The following is a 26,498-nucleotide window of genomic DNA, read 5'->3' on the forward strand; positions in this document are numbered from 1 at the left end:
TATACGACAACTGGCAGTGGACATGGGAGGGCGCAGCTTAACAATATGAATGCCAGTGTAGAGGGCAGAAATACTACCCCGCCGCAAGGGAATGATTGGGTAACAAAGAAATCCAGGGGGGGCGGTTCGGCTACTTCTGTAAGAAATATGAACACAGGAGACAGACGACAACAAGAAAGACATGTTACTGAAAGCCCGCATCCCAACCTGATACTGGCAAATAGTTTTACCCCCCTGGTGGGCTTAGCAGATAATGACTGACAACCAACATCCACTCAGCCAGCGTCTTTAGCCCCAATAGGGGAGGGGGAACCTATTCCATGTCAGTTCCTTAGTTGGAATGTGGCGGGCACAAGAGCCAAAAGACTAGATCCCACATGGATAGACTTTCTAACCAGTAATCATGTAATTGCACTCCAAGAAACATGGGATACCTCACCATCTTTTTGGATGGATGGCTTTTCAAGCTTTACTAAACCAGCAATACAGAGTAGTGCAGGAAGAGCTAAAGGTGGGCTAGTTCTGCTTTTTTCTCTTAAACTGGCAGGGACGTTTAAGCAAGTAGAGTCTGATTCCCCAAATATTTTAATTATAGAGTGGACTATTTCACCAGGTCGTGTCCTAGTGGTTACAAATTTTTATAACTCATGGGTCAGACAAACAGACACAGCCCACGTGGATCACCTGGAAAACGTCCTTAACGATTACAGTCATAAAACACGCACTAATTTCGAACTTATAATTTTAGGCGATTTTAACACACATAAATGTGCTTTAAAATGTAACTTAGGAAATTTGGAGGGCCAGCCTGACAATGGTAACCTACATTTTGTTCACACCAAAGTGGGGGAGGCGCTTGAATTCTTTCTTGCTAGCCTCAACATGTTCGAACCCCACAGCACAGGTAGTGGTGAACCATTGCCCACTTACAAAGGCTCAGAAAGCGGGTCCGTGATAGATTTTATTTGCATTTCTCATGGTTTAACCTCTAAGGTGACAAAATACGAGGTAATTGCCTCCCCACATAGTGACCACAACCCAGTTATGGCTCAGATTCACTGGAGTGACTTATGGAGCAAACACCTGGGTTCTCCCAGGGCTTGCACATCGACGGTGCCCAGTGATCAGGGCAGACGGCTCAAGTGGGGCAAGGTGGTCCAGGAAACCTTCATGGCTTCCCTGCTTCCAAAGATAGAGGAACCCATGTGTATCTGTCTAGACCAAAATGCCACCAATAGCGAAATTATTTTAGCTTTTAATTTTATCTGCTCACAAACAGCTAAAGAACTCACAGCTCCCCAATCCCGTTTGCCATCTAAGCCCCACAAATGGTTTGACAGTAATTGTTCTAGAGCCCATAGAGACCTGAAAAATGCACTTAAAACCAAGCCGAGGGATAAAACTTTAATTTCCAAATTAAGACGGGAGTACAAGCTGGTTATCAAAACAAGGAAAAACACAATTAAAAATAATGCCTGGAATGATTTACTTGATGTGGATGTTCTACGCAATAGTAGGAGATTCTGGGACATTATAAATAACCAATTCTTCTCGGGAGAGATCAATACAATCTCCGATTGCATTATCAGTGATGAGAAATGGGTTGACCATTTTAAAAATATATATGGCAGTAATGACACTCTGGATGAAAATGGCATGGGGTTAGGCATGGGGCTTTCGGTAATAGAATTCAACGAGGAGGAGGTGTACAAGGCAATAATGGACTCCACCAAAAATAAAGCTCCTGGCCCAGATGGAGTCCCGGTAGACTTTTTTAGATATGCCCCAACCACCTGGTCCAAAGTCCTCACCAATGTGTTCAGGGCGACAAATGATGGATGCTTCCTAGAAACTTGGACAACATCTGTCATAGTGCCCATTTTTAAAAAAGGAGATAGGGAGGATCCGGGATGCTACCGACCAATTTCTTTAATAGACTCTGCCTTTAAGATCCTGGGCAGAGTACTATTGACTAAATTGAGAGCAAACCTGGAGCTTTCTGGGGGCCTCGCAGAGATACAATACGGTTTCAGGGAGAAACGGGGAACACTAGAGCAATGCTCGAACTTACATCTACTAATATCCAAGTACACAGTGGCCGGGGAGGGTTCACTATATTTAGCCTTTATGGACCTCTCCTCGGCCTTCGACTTGGTCAATAGGAGCAAGCTCTGGGCTATACTCCGTGAGCTCGGCATTGAGGACTCCTTGGTGGCCCTCATAGCAAGTTTACACCAGGGGCTTTTTGCGAAGGTCCGGGTTACCAGGGAAGGGCGATGCTCAGATAGCTTCAGGTCAAAGAAAGGGGTTCGCCAAGGTTGCATCCTGGCCCCTCTTTTATTTACTATTTATATAAATGACCTAGGGAAGTCTTTGTCAACAGGCAATGCAGATGTCCCGCGGGTAGGTGGGAAGCAGATTCCGGCTCTCCTTTATGCGGACGATGCCGTTCTCATCGCCCGTACGGGCATTGGTCTACAGACCCTTTTGGAGCTTTTTGACTCCTTTATGGTTAACTTAGACCTAAAAATCAATGTAACCAAATCACACACAATGATTGTGGGCCCACAGAAAAATAAATCACACACAAAAACCTTTACATGTAAGGGTGAGGTTCTCTCCAGGGTCCCTGTTTTCCCATAGTTAGGGGTCCTGTTCGATGAGAAAGGCTCTTGGGTTCCGCAGATTAAGGCCAAGAACATTTCCTTAGCTCGGTCCACAGCAGCCCTGATGGCCTTCACGAAAAGATTAGGGGCTAAACCAATGGAGGCTGTGTTAAAAGTTTATAAAAGTAAATGTGTTTCCATTGCTTCATATGGTGCAGCTCTGTGGGGATATGCCAACTTGGATAGTATACAGAGGGTTGAAAACAAGCTTATTAGAAGAATTTTATCGGTCCCAAATTCTACACCTACCTACTCCATACATGAAGAAGTTGGCCAACCCTATATTACAGATGGACTGAAATTGGCCCCTTTACTTTTCTGGGCCAATACCTGGTTAAACACAGAGTTGTCTTTAAACCACATAATTCTTAAAGATGTGATTGCAAGGGAGGGGGCAATGAAAATATTATGGTTGAAATACATATGGTCATCATTCACTGCCCTCGGAGACCAGACTTATATACAACACCTTCAAACATCAGGAAAAGGGACATTGCTTGTATTAAGAAAGAATTCCAGGGGAGGACACGTTTAGATAGAGAGGAGTTGGAAGTCAAGAAACCATTAGTAAGAGCACATTTGGTCTTGTCCTCTTCCCCCGCTATGGAAGCATATCTGCAATTTGTTACTAAACCCCTGCATAGATTTTTATTAACCAGATTTAGAATGAACTTGATCCACTACTCACTAGGCTGTTTGCCTGTATGGGGAAAACCAGAGCATGCACTACCCTGTGAGTGTGATCAGTTCTCTAATCAGGATACTCTCCACTTTATGTTTTTCTGTGGGCTTTACAATTTGGAGAGGGGAAAATATCTAATACCTCTCTTGAAAACTATGGGCTTTATACAAGTGAGACCAGCCTTGCTTTTTCTTCAACGGTTACCAGATGCACATGTCACTTTCTGTGTTGCAAGTTTTCTAACAGCCGCTTATAGAGGAAAAAACAAAAGAATCCCGAGAACTGTATTATTTTAAACTAAAAGTGGACCAATATATCAATTTTAACTCTCTTTTTATACATTATGGTGTTTAATTAAGTGACCTTTTTAAGGATGCTGTGTAAAATAAATGTATTGTGGGTATTTTTAAAATGTTTTAAATGTATGTATTATTCCTGCCTTTTATGATTTTAACAAAAATCGAATAAAGTGTATTTTGACTGACTGACTGACAATAAAAAGCCAACAGAAGACTTATTGTTTTTGACAGTGCTTGTTTCTAAAGTGGATATTGAATTAGAATTCGAGAGTGCAGTATTAGAGATGCAAAATCACACATGGTGAAAACCGTCTGCACACTTAGAGTAAGGGAGTTTTTTAATGTAAAGTTAATTGCCGAACTCCTGAGTTACTCTAGCACCAACGTCAAAATGTCTGCTTGTTCGGTCACTGGTGTTGGTTGGTATGGTGTCCCATAATGCAAGGCCTGCCACTGAGAATCTTTAACTTTCGTTCAGTGGTATACGATCTCTGGGAATATGGACTAAAGATAGACAGGTGCTGGGGGGAGGGTGCTTGGATTGGGGTGTATTTTTTTTGTCAGGCAATCCAACTCGCTTGATAATAAATCCAAAGTAGAATCTCCTAGCTGAATTTTCTCCACTATATCATCTTTATCATGGAAAACTGTAACCGATAGGTTCAACTTCGGAAACAACATTTCTTTGAGAAATTTGAGTTTTCTGATTCCAATAAATTTAATTCTTTTAGTACCTTCTAAGTCAGGTTTTCTTAACAAGGAAATCGTAGAGGTAGTACCTCACATGCTCAGACCTTGCCACCTCCTGCATTGCGCACCACCCAAAGGTGCGGAATTTTTCAAAAACCTGCATGGGCTGCTGAACATCACATAGCCATTGCCCTGTCCACATAAATCCTTCCGTCAAATGTAATGCTCAACAGCAGCACCGGAGAGGATGAACTGGTAATAACTGAAACGCTGATTTGATGTCTGATTTTCATGTTTCCGCACAAGTCTTGCATTCCCTCACCATTTACACCGCCTTGTCTATGCATGTATATGTTACCAAGCATTCCCTTTTATCAATACGGTCATTAATCAACCTCCCCTCTGCCCATGATAAGTGAAGAATTAGTCAGTATTACCCTTGTTTTTCTTAGAAAACAGCCCTACGGGGGAAATTATGATGTCTTTTACATGGGGGTCCATGAATGGGTCAGCAATGGGTCAGCAATCCTTCCCCCACCAGCTCTTTCATTAGTTTCTCGAGTTTCAATTGCTCCTTCCTCCGTCAAGATTTTAAGATGTCCCCCCCCATCCCCCCCCCCCCCCACGCAACTCTTGGGTCCATGTAGGGATCCTGAAACCCTCATCTAATCCCTTTTCCAAATAACCCACTATTCTGCTGTCTGGGTATACTCTCATCATCAATCAAAAAGAGGGTGAGAATGAACAGCAAAGGTCTCAATAACAGAGTCTCAGGAATATTGTATCCGAGACCCTCAACGACAGGTTCCTAGTCTGCGGTGTATATAATCTCCGCTTAGAGTGGTTTGGTGGATAGTGTCATCATAGGGCCCTATTTTGATTGATGAAGATTATTGTTTGAAAGCTGAAAGAACCTCTGCTTCTCCCTCCCTCCCTCAGTTTGTTTGATTCAAATGGGTATAATCTCAACCACTGTTGCAGTACTTCTAACTTAACTGATGTAATTGCCTTTTCCTGCTGTCCCCCTGTCTCTGCCCTTTTGTTGTCCTTCTTGATCTCTGGATCGTAAGACAGGGTGTTTGCTGTTGAACTCTTGGCATTTGTATTGGAATTTGCACTGATAATGGTAACAGACTCACTTGTTATATATCCAAGACATGCCAACCCTGTCCTGTCCGATCTGTCTATGCCACGCCCCAGAGTGGGATGTCCTGGAAAATGCTGTAGGGGGAGCGGCAGAGTGCTTGCTGTGTGTAGCATGGAAAGTAGCCTGGTGTTCATATCAGATGCAGACATAGTACATTGTTCAATTCCTCCCCATGCTTTGTCTGGTTCAGGCTTCATCATGACCTAATGTCCTTGTCATCCCGTAAACATGCCATGGCCCCAAAACTGATGCTCTTTGTTCTTATGACATCCATGTACTTCCATTGTCTTACGCTCTCCTCTAGCCTCTTCTCAGAGTTAAAGCTTGCATAAATGGTAAATTCAGCCATCTACCAGTCTATATTTGTTTGAACTCATGGATGCTTTGACAGCTGCTGCTCCTCTGCTTTGAGCCCATTCTTACATCTTGTTTCCCTGTAACTTTACAACATCGGAGAGTCCACAGTTGAGGCAGAGAACTCTCGACATAAAATGATAGGACAGGCCTCAGCAGTCATGAAGTTACCATTACTACTCTTTAGGACATGAAATTTATTTTCCTTGCTGATTGCTAAGGCAATGCACCACTATATCTAGAGAATTATTAGCATGGTTACTGATCTCTGAATATGTTGGTGTCACTAATTCTCTGATGAAAGATTTAGGTGGAATAGATTGAGAACTTGATATCTACTACCACCTGTTTAACCTCCCTCTCTGGTTTTAATGTGAAGGGTTTGCCCATGGTTGCCGACTGGTGGAGCCAGGGGTAGCGACGGCCACTTCTAGCGTGCACAGGCAATACCTTTCCTACTCTTTGTCTCAGAGGGCATGAATTCTGACACAGAAAGTGAGCAGAATTGTTCTTTGTAGTTCCTAGTCTGCGGTGTATATAATCTCCGCTTAGAGTGGTTTGGTGGATAGTGTCATCATAGGGCCCTATTTTGATTGATGAAGATTATTAAGTTAATTTTAGTATCTTTACATCTAAAATAAACGACATTCGGATTAACATTCAGAGCTTAAACTTTGACAAATTGCGTACTACTTCCAGTGTGATGGGCTAATGTGGGTAACTACGCTACCAACTGTGTGACAGGAGCTACTGGGTGCTACTTCAGCTAAACAGGGTTGCACCATGGTCTGTTGTGACAATTCATCCACCCATGGGATACCATGGATTAGTGTGACGCTGCAGGTACCTGCCATGCACCAAAGACTGCTGAGACATTATGTCAGCTATCCACATGTTTACATGGGCAATTGTGATGTCATTTCAGCCACCCAGGGTGTGAGACTGTATCCTATAACAATCCGGCCAATCTCCTGCCCTCACTGCAAGCCACCTTCTCCGCTCACTTACTAAAATCAGTGATCATGCCAGGCCACAAGGGGAACGGTGTTCATCGTGGACCATGTTGTCTGTGCAAATACTTTTGAAATGACAACGTGTAACCACTAAAAATGCAACAAAAATGCAGAAATGTGTGTTGCTGAAATTTTATAAACAAAACACAAAACGGCCTGATACTTATAGCTTTAAGGGCCTAAGTATAGGCCATATACTGTTCGGAAGATGAAAGTGGAATGCCCGGGCAGTTAAAACCCATTTTGGATCATTCGCATCTATGGGGACCCATCGTCTGAACAAAGTTCACATGCATCGTGGCCATCTTGTACAGGCTGTGCAAAGGTCTTGCACATCCGCCGGCGTGGTGGGTGGGAGGGGGATATCTATAGGCCATGTTGTTGAACCAGCAGTCTTGAACCTGAGGCTGGCTGAGAACAATGTGGGTCCATATCGAAAGGGTCGGCCACATTAGTTATACCCACTTAACACGACCCCTCTGTCCCTATTCTTTGCACCCTTGCTCCTTTTCTTTGAGCCAGGCGAAAGTGACCGCTCGTATTCTCCCAGCCAATAAAAAATTTCAGGTCGAGACAAATGGCCATTACCCCTCGAGTGCCCGCCGCCCTGCAGTCAAGAGCGACAGGCAGTATAACAAGCATTGGCATAGCCAATAGGTCTGGCCTTTGGGACCTTATAAATGTTGAGCCATGCAACAGTTGATGTTGTTGCACCAAGGATATTGTGCTGGATATCTTAACACTTAAAAGGTCCCAAAGGCGAGACCTATTGGCTATGCTAATGCCTGTTATTTTTTTGTTTGAATCTACTTAATTGATTTTGATTTTTTTAGGTTGGGTACTTACACAATGAATGAGCAATTGTGTGCAAGCAATACAGTATGAGCTCATTACACCTACGTGTGCAGTGGCAGCAGCATGCAAACTCGGTTAAAGTAGCACAAGATTTGAGCTTCCAATAATCAGAAACAGTAAACTATAGAATCATTAACATCAGTAAAAATTAGTCCATGCCAGAAAAAGGGAAGAGGGAAAAAGATCGGGGGAGGAATAATAATATAGAGAAATGGCTTGCAAATTTCCAGTGATCTGATGAGGTTGGGTTTGTCAGGGGTGCTTTTCTGATGTCTCTGCTGGGAGGGAGGCAGCCGCAGGGCTGATTGTGGGCATGCCAGCCACGTCATCTTCAGGCGAGTCATTATCGGGTGAGAGGAAAAAAAGGAAATCGACAAATGTAGTTTCCTAACAGGTTGCAAGGAGGTAATTATGAAGGCCACATGTGTCTTCGCGGTGCAGAGTAGCACCCTCAGTTTGAGCCCCGGCCTGCATGGAGAACCCCAGGCATTAACAGTGGGGGGGGGGGTAGGTGACTTCCACCTGCAAGTTATCAAGCACTTGGGTCAGAGTAACCCCAGGTCAATAAAGTGAGTGGTAGCTCTGTGCTTTTTGTCCCTGCGCCTCAGTCCCAAGAGGCACACCTCCCGTGTGTGCAGCATGGTTTACCCTGTACAATTCAATAAGTGTGATGTCAAGCCCAACCAATAGTTCCTGAGTGACAGGCAGGTTAGAGCATGTGGAGAAAATTTGCGTTTGGTAGGGCACAGTGGGGGCAAACGGACTCAGTGGGAGAATAATACCTGTTTATTTTGTCTGGGCTAAGATAAGCCGTGAGTGGTATGTAAAATGTACTGTTGAGATCTTTCTTTATCAGAAAGGTTCAAGTGAGAGAGCTGTGGTTGAGGTAATTTCTGCATTGACTTTGAAATCCGTCTGTTTTCTGGATCCTTAATCATGGCTTCAATTGTTTAATTCGGAGTCTCCTAAGATAGAACCAGGATGAGGATCACCCTTTTCTCATCTATTTCTTCTTGTGCTTCTAATAATGGCCATGATTCGGGGGCAACAGGAATCTGATCATCTAGGGGAAAGAGCCACCTGGCCCTTAGCTTTCCCTCTACTTGGGGATCCTGCCATTGGGATTTGTTACACTGAGGCCTACTACACAATATCAGAGTAGACATCTACCTTAAATAATCTCTCATTCTCGTACGACAGGAACCACCACCCTTGGCATCTGCCTTATTCCTTAATTTAGAATTTGTCTCTAGCAATTGATTTATTGAACAATGTGATTCACTGGCAATGAGAGTAGTTAAGTATTGTTAATACCTTTGGTCCTTTACTGTGATTTTAGACAGAATTATATTTGTGATAAATAACAAACTGTCTTTTTATATTTTTTACATAGGGCCTAATTTAAAATTAATATATACTGATCCCTGTTTACACATAGGTTATAATTTTGAGTTAAAAAGTATTTAACACATCTAATAATTATTGTCTGCATTAAATACCTCAAGCTTCATTACATTTCAGCAGGTTAAAGCTGGTCAATGCTGCCGAAATTTTACAGGGGATATGAGTGCGGTATTTAATGTACCATGCAGATTTTGGTGATTTACACCAAAATCCACAAGTTATTCCCCGGTTGTTCATAATAATTCTATTTAACGCACCCGATAAATAATGAACCTCAAGGTATTGATCGCTACTTACCAGGTTCAATGAATAGCACCTTTACTTTTAATCATGCCCGAAATGTTTAAAGTTCGCTTCTTGTTTTGTTTCGAAGTTTTGCATAATATTTTACCAAGGATTGTATTTTTATGACTCTGTGGAATATGAAATCCAGTAGCATTTCTGAAAAGGTATCTAATGGGACTTTTTTGTTTCCACATAAATATTATAATAGACTAGTGAGGGAAGATTTGATTCACCCTCACTCATTAAAGTAATTAAAATAAGTTGTAGACAGTGGCGTCTCCTATTAACTTTTTTAGATCATGGCAGTGCCTGATAGATAGATTCTATGTTTCAGGACTGGAAGCCTACCCATAAACATAGCTATTATGGTGCTTCATCACTTTGAGAACATCATACTTTGCTATGGCACTTAGCAGAGTCCCACAAGTGAATCATCCCTCTTTCTCCCCATCCTCTCAACTTCCTCGTCCTCTTACCAGTGTCTCTAAGGGCATTACACCTGTTGTACTAGAAATTCAGAAGATAAGACTGGGTTAGGTTGATTAGAGCATTTACTGCTGTTTTACTAAAGGTTCTTTAAACAGTGTTTAGACTAGGTGTAAGTAGAATGGATTCCTACCCTGGGATTGTGTGATCCACTTGGTTTTACAATTTCTGCTGGATAGTTTTAATCTAGTGTACACAGACTAAAAGGATCTAACCTGTGGGTAGAAACAGCAGCATTCGCGGGTCTAGGGTATCCTTGTAGGGAGGCTGATAAGGGGTTAGGCTGAGGGCTTCTCACCAGGAATCATACTGGGTGATTGCCAGACATCCAGCAGTAAAGACACTCTCCTGTGTCTTGCATTTTTGAATGTTTACCTAACAAAGCATCTACATATCACATTGGTGACAAAATAATGCTTCCATCCAGCCTGATACCTGCTCACTCCCCAGCAGCTTCACCGTGCATGCCTCGCTGCCGATTTTCCTTGCCTCCACTTGGTAGGTGTTCGAAGCCGCTGTCATCCACTCCATTCGCTGTTGCCTGTTTCCAGCCTGGTCAATGCCCCATTGACCCAAATGTTGCCTAGTTGCCCTTCATTTTTCCTCTGTTTTAAATCGTTTTCTCTGTTTAAATCATTGTGTAGTTTTCCCAACCCAATCGTTGCCTAGATTGCTTTTCGTTCACTGTTTTAATAATTGTCTAGTTGCTCTTTGTCTCTCTGTGTCATTGTACTCATTCCTTGTCATTGTATTAATTCCTTGTTAATTGGCCCCTCGTTTCCATTGTAACTCATTGTATTTTACCTACTGTTAGTAGTATTGTACCTTGCACTGCCCCTGCCGCCCCTCCCCCTGCCGATTCCCGTTCCCGCCTCCCAGCTGCACGCCCCTCCCCCATCCCCTACTTAATGGCGGTAGCTGTGCGGTCGCGCCGCTTGCGCGCTGAAGGCGTGCCAAAGGCAAGCCCGTCTGCGCCCATTTGCGCCCGGCCACAAGCCAACCGCGACAAGCGCCAGGGACCCTGGATACACAACCGTCCACCGCTATGACTCAGATGCCCTCTACGCACTCAACCCCGGAAAAAGAACAACTGCCAACAGTCCAAGCCGAACACGACCCATGGCCAGTTCTCCTGCCGCCACTGCCGCCAGACCTTCACCACTGCCCCGGCCACCAACACCGCCGACGCTCTATGATGCATCCTCCTCAAAGAAATAGCAAGACACCCGAAAACTACACCACCTACAAGAACGCCATGACGGAATACCACCAACGCATTAGAACCACCAAAAGGATCTTCATCCACAACAAAATCCTCGCCAACTCCAGTAACTCCAAGGAACTCTTCAGCATCATCCAAGAATTCACCAAACCCCCCAGCGAAGCCATGGACATCACCATGTCTCAGGGCCTCTGTGACAAGCTCGGGCCCTACTTCCACCTGAAGAAAAAAAACCTCTACGACAACTTCAGCGACCACACACCTGACTCCACAACCATCCCTCCCCCGGCAGCAGCAGCCAACCCATCACCTCCTCCTGGACACCAACCACGACTGAAGAAACTGCCTCCACCATGAAAGGTATCCACTAGGGTGCCACTAGGGTGCCACTAGGGTGCCCTCACACACCCCTGCCCACCACTCATCTACCACAGAGCCGCCTCCGCCATTGCACCAAAATTACGACGGACCATCACCACCACCTTTGAGACCGGCACTTTCCCCGATGACTAGAAACGTGCAGAAGTCAGGCTCCTGCTCACGAAGTCCTCAGCAGATCCGACGGATCTCAAGAACTACCAGCCCACTCACTCCTCCCCTTCACAGCGAAAGTCATTGAGAAGACCGTCAACACAGAACTAACAAGGTTCATTGAAGACAAAACCATCCTCGACCCTTCTCAATCCGGATTCCGCAGCAACCACAGCACCGAGACCCCCCTACTCACCGCCACAGATGACATTCGCACCCTTCTCAACCAAGGCCACACCACAGGCCTGATTCTACTGGACCTGTCAGCCTCATTCGGCACTGTCTCCCACTGCACACTCACCGCCAGACTACATGATGCCAGCATACAAGGAATAGCCCTCGACTGAATCTAATAATTCCCCACCGGTAGAACCCAAAGGGTCAGACTGCCACCCTTCCTCTCCGAACCCACGAAAATCAACTGTGGAGTATCCCAGGGATCATGACTCAGCCCAACCCTCTTCAACATCTACATGGCCCCCCTTCGCTGCCACCGCCGGACAACACGGGCTCAGCATAGTATCCTACACCGATGACACCCAGCTAATCCTCTCCCTCACCAAGGACCCCACCAACAGAATCAACTTCCAGGAGGGAATGCAGGACGTTGCAACCTGGATGAGCAACAGCTGTCTGAAACTCAATAGGGAGAAGACAGAAGTCCGATCCTCTGAACCACCACATCAGCATGGGACAACACCTGGTGGCCCACAGCCATCGGCAGCCCCCCGACCTTCACGGACCACGCCTGAAACCTAGGCATCGTACTCGACTCCTCCCTCTCCATGAACCAATAACTCAACACCGTCACCTCCAGCTGCTTCAACACCCTCTGCATCCTCCATAAGACCTTCAAATGGATCCCCCCGAGTCAAGGAAGTCAGACACCCACGCACCCATTACCAGCAGACTGGACTACGGAAACGCCCTCAACACCGGCAAAAACAAATCCCAGCTTTGCAGGCTCGAGACGATACAGAATACTGCCACCAGATTTGTCCTCGGAATCCCGCAACACGAGCAAATCAGCCAACACCTACGGAATCCCCACTGGCTCCCATCAAGAAGAGAGTCACTTTCAAGATACTGACCCATGCCTACAAATGAAAACACAACACCGGACCCCAATACCTCAATGATAGAATCACCCTCCACATACCCAAAAGAAAACTCCAATCCGCCAACTTCATACTCGCGAAAACCCCATGCATTCACAGAGCCAAACAGGGGGACAAGCTTTCTACTACATCGCAGCCAAGTACTGGAACGAGCTCCTGATTGACATCAGGCGCTCCCTCTCCCTGAACACCTTCAAGAAGGCCCTCAAGACCTGGCACTGACCACCCCCGTGCCTTGAGACCTTCAGGGGTGAGTAGCACACTTACAATTCTCCTGATTGATAATATAATAATAATCCACATTTGAACAGCGCGAACAATCACCCGTAAGGGTTTCTAGGCGCTGGGGGCCGTCGGGAAGATTAAGCAAGCTATTGCCCAGAATCACATGGTGCTGGGCTAACCTGCCGCTGGAGCCGGGGATCGAACCGTGATCCCCAGATTCCAGCGTCAGTCGCCCTGGCCGCGGCTTCTGCTCAAATCTTCTTTTACCTGAGGTGTTTGTGGTCTCTGGATATTTCTAGCGTTGTGTGTTGTTATCCATAAAGAACAGAGTAGCTTAGATAGATGACTGGCTTATGTAGCAATATCAGGCTCACCTGGAAGGATGCTCAATGTTTCAAGTTTACCTTGGATTAAGTATATGATTGTTAAGGCATATTCCTCATCTGTGCGGGAGATCCTTTAGGTATTCCTTGTTGTTCAACATGGGTTTTATTTTCTTCCTGAGTAGAGGCTCTGGGTGTTTTCATTGTAGATGTATCACGGTTGCGACATGAGCTTTGTCTTCTCCTATTCCATATTGGTAGTGGGGGGCACAAAGTAGAGGAGAATGTTGTGTCAGGGTTAAAACACATATTCAAGTTATTTGCTAATTTTTTATTTGAGTGTTGCATATCTCCTGAAGTTCATTTGTTTGTCCTTGTTGAGGGATCAAACAGTTCCTAAACACTTGAATACATTCCTGGAAAGTAAGCAGGGAGATGAAGCACCAAGAGGTAACTCCTCATTTTAATAAACGTAATAACCCTGCTTCACTTTAGTCTTCTTGTAGAGGACATACCAACATCCCTCATACCCAGACCTATGTTAAGGTTGGATGATTTGATGTTGATAGCCCTCACAGTAGAATCTGCAGTCCGAGCAATCCTATCTAGAGTTGTGTGGAAGTCAGAATAATTTCTTCAGTGAGGAGCCTGTCTGGTGGGCTGGCAACACCTCATAACGTAAGTGCTGAAGTGGGAAAAATAAATCATAATGTTGAGAGGACTGATAATTAATTGAGACATTAACATTCACATGCTTAGATCCTCAATAATGAACAACAGCTCTGTTAACGCCCTTGAAAAAAGATGCTTTCGAAAAAGCATCACATTTCTATCCTTCATCAAACTTTCGCAATTAAGAGTCACCTAAGCAATAGAAACGACTTTTGAAACCACTAGCCTCTCTGGAGATCTAGTAATGTCTATATGGACAAGTGCACATGTAGTTGAGATAAAAAAAATGAAAGAGGGTCACATATCTTCTGAAATAGATGTTCCTATTTTTAAGAAAATTGTATTTCTCTTTGTTACATACTACTTTAGTGCCAATGTATTTTCCTTGGCAGCCTTAAGTAACACACTGATCTCACTGTTCACATTTCTTTCTTTCTTTGATCCTAAGTGGGAGGAGGCTGGACTGCCTGGTCTTCTTGGTCTGACTGCTCAGCATCCTGTGATTCGGGGACTCAGATTCGGAACCGATCCTGTTCCCAGCCCAACCCATCTCACGGTGGAGCAGACTGCAAAGGTCCACAGATCCAGACACGAGACTGTAATACACACCCCTGCCAAGGTAACTGGATCTCGCCTCCATTTGTCAAGCTTTTTTTTCCTTATCATGTTGGTTGTTTTCAAAGATGATGCTTAATGTTCACCCTTCCAGTTTAGGATTGAGGATACCAGAGGAAAGACTACAAAAGGTGTCCCCATACGTGAATGGGCATATGTGCTTGCTCCCTGAACTTTGATAATATAGAAGGGTCTGCAGATACTTGTGCTGCTTGTTCTATATTCGAGCTCGCACTGGTACATTTGTTTGTACTGGTGATCACAAAGGGTGTTTCTTCTTTAGTATGGGACGTGTCTCCATGCAGATATGGTAATTCTTTGCCTCTGTGCTGAGATGTATTAGAGGCAGTTTCAGAGACAAAGGAGCTGTAAGGAGGTCCACTGACTGTGTAACACACTAAGGTGGTACACTGCCAGTGTGCCGCAGATGATGTTCCTTGTTACAGGTGTACAGGGGTCTCATGCATCCCCATCTGGTGGGTGGAGTCACTCACTGCACCCGCCTGCACCGGGATCACTGTGCCCTTTAAATGGGCGGTCAGTGTGCCATTTCAATGAAAGCTGGAACAGTGGCTTCAAACACTTTGTCCACTTTCAAGTCAAGTCAAAGTAACTTTATTCAGTTACGAGAACCATAAAAGTTTCACTCAAATACTTGCAAAAATAAAATTACATATCGTAGATACAAAGGACAATTGATAAAAACAAGCATAGAAGCAGGCAATAAATAACGTTTAGGTATTGTTAAGAGCAATTATGGACCCTAACACCGAATACCCCAAACGTCCATCTCTAGTATCACCCATACAATTTAATTCATATAATTAATTTTTACAAAAGGGTTACACAGGTTTTATTCAGTTATGATAGCTCATGGCGTTTTCTCATAGACATTGTAACTCTAATGAAATTCTAAACTGCAATGCAGTTGGTTAGAGTAGACAAAGAATCTAAGAAATGAAAAACGTCAATATAGGTGCATGGCCGTATTTCCCTCAGTAGTGGGATTAAAAATGTCCCCTTCGGATCTTTATAAAGGGGACAGAACATAATAAAGTGCAACGTGCTCTGTGCTGCCAACTTATCACACGGACAAGGTGGTTAACTGTGAACCCAACCTGATTGTTTAGGTAATGCCACTAGAAAGTGCAATGTGCTTAATCGAAACCTTGTCAGGTAAAATCATGCTTGGACGTTAGTGGTAAAAGTTAAATATAATTTCTGTTCTCCGGGGAATGAACATGGGAGACGTGACACTGCCATTTGTGCATGGTGCAGGTGTATCCTAGCATAAGATGCCTCTTTTATAACATCTTTCACATTTATATCAATACTTGCAGGATTGTCATAATAGTGCCCTAAGCCTAGATCATATAATTTTTACAAAACGGAGCCAGGGGATGGACTAAGCACTATCTAAGTTGATACAATCCTTGATAACGTCTTTTGAGAACATTAGGTCCTCAGATGACCAACTCTTGGCCCATAGGATCAATGGGGTGATATGAGTGAATGAATGAATGAATGTGGAATTTATATTGCGCGACTTTGCCCGGAGGCGTCAAGGCGCATAGGATGGAAAACAGCAGAGTGAAATGTGTACACAGATGAAGGGTTACAGGTCGGCTTCCGCGAAGAGCCAAGTTTTCAGACCTTTACGGAACAAGTCTAGGGATGCCAAGCCCTTAAGTTCTGCAGGAAGCAGGTTCCAGAGTTTCGGGGCCAGGGAAGAAAAAGCCTTCCCTCCCCATTTGGCCCTAACGGTTCGAGGGACAGACAGAAGGTTTTTATTGGCGGAGCGCAGGGCCCTGCCCGGGGTGTAGAGGGACACAAGAGACCTAATGTCTTCTGCACCAGATCCATGAAGAGCACGGAAAGTAAGGACAAGAACCTTGAAGTTTATCCTGGCCTGCACAGGAAGCCAGTGAAGCAAGATAGGCCAACCCTAGGTCCTGGTGGCAAAAATGTGTAGGGGCACTATTTGGAGCTATCAATAATCTCTTTATAAATTTATTCTCCAGGACCTGCAATTGTCGGATATCATGGTAGCCCCATACTCCTGCCACATAGGATGCCACAGGAAAACATTTAGCTTTGTAGAAGGTAACCAGTTCCATCACCGGGTTATGGCCTACCTTTCGGGCAAAGCAAAATAATCCCTCCACAACCCGACTAGTATGTTGTACCCTAGCTGTAATAAGGAGGTCCCAGTTCATAGTGTCATTAAAATCTTCCCTAAATATGGGACCTTTTTCAACTTGTCACGGTTCTTGCCCCTAACCTCAAATTTACTTGTTTTCGTACCTTTAGGGCCACACACCATGACATAAGATTTAATAAAATTTACTTTTATGTCCAATGCTGCCATAAAATCAGTAAAAGCATTAAGTGACTTTTGGAGGCTATTGTCTGTCAGGGCCATTAAAACAGTATATTCCGCATAAGATAACAATGGGATCGGGTTGCCTCCGATTTTAGGAAAGTCAAATTCCTTCTCTATTATAAAAGCCTCTTAACCATTTGTATACACTAAAAAGAGGAATGGAGATAAAATGCAACCCTGACGGACACCTTTGTGGAGACAATAGGCCCGTCTTCTCCCCCCTTGAGCCGTATCGTACTGCAACCGTTGTAGAGGTATGAAGCCTACGTAGGAGTGATATAAGAGCATCTTCAAAACCCATTTGCTCCATCAGTCCCCACAATTTCTCCTGATTAACTGTGTCAAAGGCACTGGACAAGTCCATGAAGGCCAGATGGATGGAACCCCTCCTGTCCTTGGTGTACTTGCCCATAATAAGGGACTGATTTAGACACTTGTGGGACACCCCCGCGCCGCACGGCCACCAGCTGCTGCGTGTGCCCCTCTGCCCCGTTGTGCCTGACTGCCGAGCCGCCGGCCGCCTTGCGTCTCCCTGTGCGCTCTGCTCCAGCTGTTTTGCCGTAATTTGTGCTTGTCTTTTTTTCCCCCGTAAGTTTTGCCTGTTTTGCCGTAATTTGTGCTTGTTTTCTTTCCCCCGTAAGTTTTGCCTGTTTTGCCGTAATTTGTGCTTGTTTTCTTCTCCCCCGTAAGTTTTGCCTGTTTTGCCGTAATTTGTGCTTGTTTTCTTCTCCCCCGTAAGTTTTGCCTGTTTTGCCGTAATTTGTGCTTGTTTTCTGTGACATTGTATTTTCTGGGCTAACGTCTACCCTTTTCCCGCCGCCCTCGCCGCTCTCCCTCCCCGCTTCCCGCCACCGCCAGTTACCCCGCCCCTTTCTCTTTTGTTCCCTCCCCGCTCCCGCCTCCCAGCTGCTCCGCCCACCCGCGCACTTGGCCTTATATGGCGACCGTGCGACGCAGGTGAGTGTGACCCACTTGTGGGACACCCCCGCGCCGCACGGCCACCAGCTGCTGCGTGTGCCCCTCTGCCCCGTTGTGCCTGACTGCCGAGCCGCCGGCCGCCTTGCGTCTCCCTGTGCGCTCTGCTCCAGCTGTTTTGCCGTAATTTGTGCTTGTCTTTTTTTCCCCCGTAAGTTTTGCCTGTTTTGCCGTAATTTGTGCTTGTTTTCTTTCCCCCGTAAGTTTTGCCTGTTTTGCCGTAATTTGTGCTTGTTTTCTTCTCCCCCGTAAGTTTTGCCTGTTTTGCCGTAATTTGTGCTTGTTTTCTTCTCCCCCGTAAGTTTTGCCTGTTTTGCCGTAATTTGTGCTTGTTTTCTGTGACATTGTATTTTCTGGGCTAACGTCTACCCTTTTCCCGCCGCCCTCGCCGCTCTCCCTCCCCGCTTCCCGCCACCGCCAGTTACCCCGCCCCTTTCTCTTTTGTTCCCTCCCCGCTCCCGCCTCCCAGCTGCTCCGCCCACCCGCGCACTTCGCCTTATATGGCGACCGTGCGAACGCGCAGCGGGCGCGCCGATTGTGCGCCGAAGGCGCGCCAAAGGTAAGCCCGTCTGCGCCCGTCCGCGACCGGATCGCGACCAGCGCCAGGACCCCTGGTCCCCACCGACGGAAGCCGACCCGACGAACCTACAACGCCGCGGACCTCCTCGCACTCAACGCCGGCCGCACCCCAGGATGTCACCAAGCCGCCCCGAAGCACACCCAAGGACCCTTCAGCTGCCACGCCTGCAGGTTCACCTGCATCCGGACCTGCCCTGCACCAGCACTCGCCAAGCCGAACATCAGCAGCAACCACCTCAAGTGCTTCCTGCTCAACACCCGCTCCGTCCACAGACACGCCGTAGAACTCTGGAACCTCCTCGACACCACCGCCCCTGACGTTGCCTTCCTCACCGAGACCTGGATGAACGCCTCCTCAGCCCCAGACATCGCCATCGCCATCCCGGAGGGCTACAAGATCATCCGGAGGGACCGCACCGCCAACCTGACGGGAGGAGGCATTGCCATCATCCACAGAGACACCATCCGCATCACGACCAACACCGACGACACCCTAACCACCGCTGAACACCTGCATTTCCAGATCCACACCGACCCGAAGACCACCCTCAGAGGCACCCTGATCTACCGACCCCCGGGACCACGCACACGATTCAGCGAGGACATCACCGACTTCGTCAGCCCGCATGCCCTCCCCTCCGCCGACTACATCCTCCTGGGGGACCTCAACTTCCACCTGGAGAACAACAGCGACCGCAACACCATCAGCCTGCTCGACAACCTCGCCAACCTCGGACTCAAGCAACTGGTGACCTCCCCCACCCACCTCGCCGGACACACACTCGACGCCGTCTTCTCATCCAGCAAAGACGTCACCTTCAGCCACGCAACAGGACTCCACTGGACGGACCACAGCTGCGTCCACTTCACCTTCAAAAGAACGACGATCCACCACCACCAGCAACAGGCTGCCCGAAGAAGCTGGAACAAGATCACAGCCGACCAGCTCACCGCTTCCCTGAGCCAGCACCCTCCCGCCAGCTCAGCGAACCCCAGCCAGGCCGCTGACAACCTCACGATGTGGATCAACAACTGCGCAGACGAACTCGCCCCTCTGAGAACCCCACCCAGCGGACCCTGCAGCAGAAAAACACCATGGTTCACCGACGAACTCAAGAGCTCCAAGAAGAACTGTCGAGCCCTCGAGAAAGTCTGGAGAAGGGAACCAACCACGGACAACATGACCACCCTCAAGCACGCCACCCGGAAACACCACCAACTGATCCGCGCCACCAAGAAAAATACATACAAGGACCGGCTGGACAACAACGCACACAACTGCAAGGAACTCTTCAACATCGTGAAAGAGCTCTCCAACCCCAACGCCGCAAACAACGACATCACCCCGTCGCAAGACCTCTGCAACTCCCTCGCGTCCTACTTCCACAACAAGATCGCGGACATACACAACAGCTTCAGCAACCAACCAACGGAAGCCACAACCGCAACAACGCCACCCACCACCACCCTCCGCACCTGGACTCCGATCAGCACCGAAGACACCATCCGCACAATGAACTCCATCCACTCCGGATCTCCGACCGACCCCTGCCCTCACCACGTCTTCAACAAGGCCGACGCTGTCATCGCACCCCACCTGCGGGACATCATCAACACCTCCTTCAACACCGCCACCTTCCCGGAGAGCTGGAAGCACGCCGAACTCAGCGCCCTTCTCAAGAAACCCACAGCAGACCCCACCGACCTCAAGAACTACCGTCCCATCTCGCTCCTCCCGTTCCCGGCCAAAATCATCGAGAAGACCGTCAACAAACAACTGGCCGCCTTCCTCGAGACGAATGGATCCCTCGACCCCTCACAGTCTGGCTTCCGAGCGAACCACAGCACCGAGACCGCCCTCATCGCCGCCACCGATGACCTTCGAACTCTGATGGACAACGGGGAAACAGCGGCCCTCATCCTCCTGGACCTCTCCGCGGCTTTCGACACTGTCTGCCACCGCACCCTAGTACAGCGCCTCGGCAACATCGGAATCCAGGACAAGGCACTGGAATGGATCACCTCCTTCCTCGACGGAAGAACACAGAGAGTCCGTCTACCACCGTACAAGTCAGAGGCCACCGAAGTCATCTGCGGCGTACCCCAGGGATCCTCGCTGAGCCCAACCCTCTTCAACGTCTACATGAGCCCCCTCGCGACCATCGCACGCCAACACAACCTGAACATCATCTCCTACGCCGATGACACCCAGCTGATCCTCTCCCTGACCAACGACCCCGACGCCGCCAGAGCCAACCTGCACGAAGGGATGAGAGAGGTAGCCGAATGGATGACGACCAGCCGCCTGAAACTGAACTCAGACAAGACGGAGGTCCTCATCCTGGGCTCCTCGCCCTCCGCCTGGGACGACTCCTGGTGGCCCCCCGCCCTGGGCACCGCACCCAAACCGACGGACCACGCACGCAACCTGGGCTTCATCCTGGACTCCTCCCTCTCCATGACCAGACAAGTCAACGCCGTCTCCTCGTCATGCTTCAACATCCTGCGCATGCTACGGAAGATCTTCCGGTGGATCCCCACCGAGACCAGGAAGACTGTCACCCAGGCCCTCGTCACTAGCCGACTGGACTACGGCAACGCCCTCTACGCCGGAACCACCGCCAAGCTCCAGAAGAGACTCCAGCGGATCCAGAACGCCTCAGCCAGACTCATCCTCGACATCCCACGAAACAGCCACATCTCCGGACACCTGAGAGACCTGCACTGGCTCCCGGTCAACAAGAGAATCACCTTCCGCCTCCTCACCCACGCGCACAAAGCCCTACACGACCAAGGCCCGAGCTACCTCAACAACAGGATCAACTTCTACACTCCCACGCGCCTCCTCAGATCAACCAGCCACGCCCTCGCCGCCGTCCCCCGCATCCGAAGAGCGACAACAGGAGGAAGGTCCTTCTCCCACCTGGCTGCCAAGACCTGGAACTCACTCCCGTCCGACCTGCGCCTGACCCAAGACCACCTCTCCTTCAGGAAGAAGCTCAAGACCTGGCTGTTCGAGCAGTAACGGCACCCCCCCCCCTCCCAGCGCCTTGAGACCCTACGGGTGAGTAGTGCGCTATATAAATGACTTGATTGATTGATTGATTGATTGACACTGTTCTATACTACCCATCCCGCTTCCAGATCCATATTGCAGTCTGGACACAATCCCTGCACTGTCGCCCAGGTCTCAAGACGCGCCAGGATAACTCTCCCAGTACCTTGGCAGTAGCATTGATTAATGCGATTGGCCTATAACAGGCAGGGTCACTCCTGGTACCTTTCTTATATACTGGAACAACGATTGCCTCCTTCCAAGTTAATGGAATGGGGGCACTCACTACAGCTTTAAAAACTTTAGTGAGCATAGGTGCCCATAGTTTGGGGTTTCTTTTAAACAAATCTAGAGGAACCCCATCAGGGCCAGGGGCTTTCATACTAATTCCCCTCACTAGAGCCTCCTCGATCTCTGCCACTGTAATTGATAAACTTAATTGTGAGGCCAAGATTAGATCAAATGCCAGTTCCCTGCTTCCTTCAGCTATTGAGGCGTTGTATAGCCTTATAGCCCGCCGTAGCAGGCTATACCGACTATTAAAGGCCCTCTCCCGTGTTAAAGGCCCGAGCCTAAGGTTAGGGACTTTAACAAGGGACCTGGATTTTAACCCCTTGTGCGCTGAACAAATTTTCACGCTGTACGGGTGAAATAAAGAGTGGGCGGGGTCAGACGACCCCCGGCCGTCCTCCGCAAATGCCCACCGTGACGTCAGACGGCTGGCGGCCGTCCGCAGCACGCAAGGGGTTAATAGTGGGTATAGCTCTGCTATGAAGGGCTATAAGGCTATTAGAACATTCTACCACTAGAGGGCAGAATGTACCAACAAAGAAAAGAAAGGCCTCTCAAAGCGCGAGGCCAGGGTATTTAAATCTCCTCGAGCTCCGAGAGGCCTTTGTAAAACATTGGAATGTTGCTCTGTGGGCCTTTGCCGGCCCTTAGAAGCATGGAGCACTCCATTGTCTACAATGGAGCTCCCAATATTCCAATGTTCTAATTTGGATTAAAAATATATAGCTGAGAAGTGGGATTCCCAGCTTGCCCCAGGCTCAAAGAATACAAGGATTTAGGCTTGTCCTTAAATAGAGGGTGATTAATGATGCCCCAGAAGCACTTAGAATATTTCAAATCACTGGCTCTCTCCAGGTCCTCCCATGTCAAAGTCCTCAATTCATCTTGTTTTTGTTTGATAGTACACTTATAGGTCTGCCTTAGATTTCTAATTTGTGTTCTATCAATTGGGGGGGCATGGACGGCCATTTTAAGATTCTTATGTGGTCTAGAACACTCCGCATTAAACCATCGCACCTCCTGGGATACCCTTCTTCAAACTGATCTGGTCAGGTCTTTCGCCACATCTGAAAAGATCAGTTTGAAGTCATGAAACACCTCATCAGGGGCAGTGTCAGCATGCAGGCAGATCATAATGAGGTTTACATTTTTCATAACAATTTTTGCTTCAAATTGGATGGGATCAACTTTACCCCAGGTTAGTCTCATTCCTTTATTTTGATTAAAATGAATAGGGCAACCATCACCTTTCTCAACCCTAGCTGTGTTACTGAAAAGAATGGTTAGAGGGTTATGGTCACTTGTAACATTTGGTACTACCTCGAAGTCACCAACAAGTGGGGAGTGTTTCCTGGTAATAAACCTAACATCAATTGCACTTTCTCTACCTCCTCCAACATAGGTGGGCTACTGGGGTAAAGAACTGCAGTCTGAATCCTTAGTATTAATGAGGCCTCGATCATTATCAATAATAACGGAGTTCAAGGCCTCACCCTGTATAGAGCGGAAAATATTTGGCTGTGGCTGACCCTCTGTATCGAGCAGGCCACAGACTCCACAGTTACTGAGAGCACAAAAGGTACAATTAAAATCCCCCACCCAAAGGATACATAGGGGCTGCCACTTCTTCATGATGTTATTAATCAGCGCCTGTAGGTCCTCAATCCTGTGACTGCTATTCTGGTCAAAGATATTACAGTACCAGTTTACTAGCAGTAGCTTAACTCGAATAAGGTTGGAAATGAGGACTAGCTGGTACCAAGGTGAGGTCTTTACCACGTGAGTTTGTATGTGCCCATATTTAACACAAAATATAGTCACAATCCCTCCTTTAGCCCTCCTAACCAGTGAAGGTGTTGCATTAACGTTAAACGAACAATAACCGTCGAGCACAATGCAGCCTGGTGCCATGTTTCTTGAAGACAAATAATATCAAAACCCCTAATATAATCCACCCAATCCTCTTTGGTTAATGTTATACAGATTACTGCTAGGATTCTAGACAGAGGGGTTGCATGTGCCTGACTTGCCTGGCCCACCTTAATTAATTTTGTGACAATCAATCAATCAAACCATCAATCAAGGTGTTCTGTTAAGCGCGACTACTCACCCATAATGGTCTCAAGGCGCTGGGGGTTCGCACGTTCCAGTCCATCGAGGAAGGGGTCTGTCAAATAGCCAGGTTTTGAGGTTTTTTGCGGAGAGAGGGAGCGATGTTCTCTGTCTGAGGTGGAGCGGAAGGTCGTTCCAGGCTCTAGCTGTGAGGAAAAAGAAGGAGCGGCCTCCCGATCTGGTCTTTCTGGTGCGGGGACTGCGGCGCAGGAGAGCTGGGCTGATCCTTGGGGTGTGTGGAATTTGAGTTGGCTGTTCAGGTATGCTGGTCTGGTGTCGTGGAGGGCCTTGTGAGCATGGGTGAGCATCTTGAAGGTGACTCTAGCTTCAATGGGGAGCCAGTGGAGTGTGCGAAGGTGCTGGGAGATGTGTCAGTGTCTTGTCAGGTTGAGGACCAGTCTTGCGGCGGCGTTTTGGATGTCCTGTAGCTTGCAGGTGAGGTTTTTGTTTATTCCGGCATAGAGTGCGTTGCCGTAGTCGAGTCTCCTGGTGACCAGGGTGTGAGTGACAGTCTTTCTGTATTTGAGGGGGATCCATTTGAAGGTCTTACGTAGGGGTCGGAGGGTGTGGAAGCAGGAGGGCAAGACGGAGTTGATCTTGCGGTCCATTTGAGCTCTGAGTCCAGGATGATTCCCAGGTTGTATGCGTGGTCCGTGGGGGTGGGCGGGCTTCCAAGGGCGAGGGCTACCAGGTGTCATTCCAAGAGTTTGGGCCCATGATGAGTACTTCCGTTTTGTTGGTGTGTAGTTGTAGGCAGGCAGCTGTTTTTCATCCATTTGATGACAGCTTCCATGCCTTCTTGAAAGTTGTGTCTGGCGGTGTTGGGTTTGTTGGATAGTGAGAGGATGAGTTGGGTGTTGTCTGCGTATGACAAAATGTTGAGTCCCTAGGTTCCGACGATGGGGGCAAGCGGAGCCATGTAGAAATTGAAGAGCGTAGGGCTGAAGGAGGATCCCTGGGGGACTCCACAGGTGGTTGCTGTGGGGACGAGAGGAATGGGAGGAGTTTGACCCACTGCATTCTGCCGGGAGGAAGGAGCAGATCCAGTCGGGGGCCTTGTCTTGGATCCCTGCGTTGTGGAGTCTGCGTATTAGGGTGCGGTGAGAGACTGTGTTGAATGCTCCTGAGAGGTCGAGGAGGATGAGGGCTGCTGTTTCCCCTTTGTCCAGTAGGGTGCGGATGTCGCCTTTTGCGGCTAGGAGGGTGGTTTCCATACTGTGTTTTTTTCTGAAATTAGGAGGATTTGAGGATGTTGTGCTCTTCTATGAATGGGGCGAGTTGGCTGTTGATGGCGTTCTTGATGACTTTCGCTGTGAACGGGAGCAGGGAGATGGGTCTGTAGTTTTTGAGGTCAGTGGGGTCCGCCGAGGGTTTCTTCAGGAGGGCGTTGATCTCGGCCTGTTTACAGTTGTCGCGGAACGAGGCGGTTGCCAGGCAACAGTTGATGGTGCGGCAGTACATGGGTGTGATGTGTCTGCGGCTTTGTTGAAAATGTGGTGGGGCAGGGGTCCTGTTGGGCCCTGGAGTGGATTGACTTCATCGTCTTCAGTGTGTCTTCGGTGGTGAGGGCTGCCTAGTTGTAGATCACTGGCTTCAGGGTGTCGGGTGGTTGGTGAGGGTTCAGTGTGTTGGTTGCCTTCGTCGAAGTTGTTGTAGATGCTCTTGATTTTGTGGTGGAAAAAGGTGCTGAGTTTGTTGCAGAGGTCTTGTGAGGGAGGGATGCCGGTGGACTCGCTGGTGGGTTGGGCGAACCTCTTGAGGATGTTAAAGATTTCTTTGCTGTTATGTGCATGAGTGGAGATTCTGTCTTCAATCGATTTTTTGTCCTCGAGTTGGTGGTGGGCATTGGTGGCAGCTCTGAAGTTATTGTGGGCTTCTGTGGATTTGGTGTTCCTCCAGGCCTTTCCGAGGTGGCAGCAAGTGTGTCTGGACTCTCAAAGTTCGTGGTAAACCATCTAGCTTTCTTGGAGTGGGAGTTGTTGTCTTCCTTGAGGGGGGCTATGGTGTTGGCGCTGTCGGAGATACATCTGTGCAGGGTTCGGGCTGCGGTGTTGGGGTTGTCGTTTTCTGCGATGGTTGGGGTGGAGTTGCTGAATGATGAGGTTGGCTGGTCGTCGGTGATTCTGGTCGAGTTTCTTCGTGGGAGCAGGTGCTGATGTCTTTGGATGGTGGGTGTTCTGAAGGTGAAGTGGACGCATCGATGGTCAGTCCATGGGAGTTTGATGGTGTGGCTGAAGTTGATGGAGTTTCCTGTTGTGAAGAGGGGGGTCGAGGGTGTGTCCTGCTGAGTGCGTGGGTTCGGTCACGATTTGGCAGAATCCAATGTTGTGGAAGTTGTCCAGGAGGGATGTGGTGCTGGGGTCCAGTTGGTTGTCAAGGTAGAAGTTGAGGTCTCCCAATAGGGTGTACTTGATGGACGCGATGGCATGCGGGGAGATGATGTCCGTGATGGAGTTGGCAAAAAGTCCGCAGGGGCCAGGAGGTCGGTAAATGAGGGTTCCTCAGAGGGTGGAGGT

The 26,498-nt window shown here is 47.9% G+C and overlaps 1 protein-coding gene across 1 annotated transcript in view; it reads left to right on the forward strand.

Annotated features, from left to right (window-relative positions):
- Positions 1–26,498, forward strand: part of LOC144784018 (SCO-spondin-like) — a 1,726,865-nt gene that overhangs the window by 842,022 nt on the left and 858,345 nt on the right. Inside the window, exon 67 of the mRNA XM_078662721.1 lies at positions 14,421–14,591. Within this exon, the coding sequence (XP_078518847.1) occupies positions 14,421–14,591 (171 nt within the window). The remainder of the gene's footprint in view (positions 1–14,420; positions 14,592–26,498) is intronic.

Source organism: Lissotriton helveticus, chromosome 10 (assembly GCF_964261635.1).
Source record: "Lissotriton helveticus chromosome 10, aLisHel1.1, whole genome shotgun sequence".
NCBI lineage: Eukaryota > Metazoa > Chordata > Amphibia > Caudata > Salamandridae > Lissotriton > Lissotriton helveticus.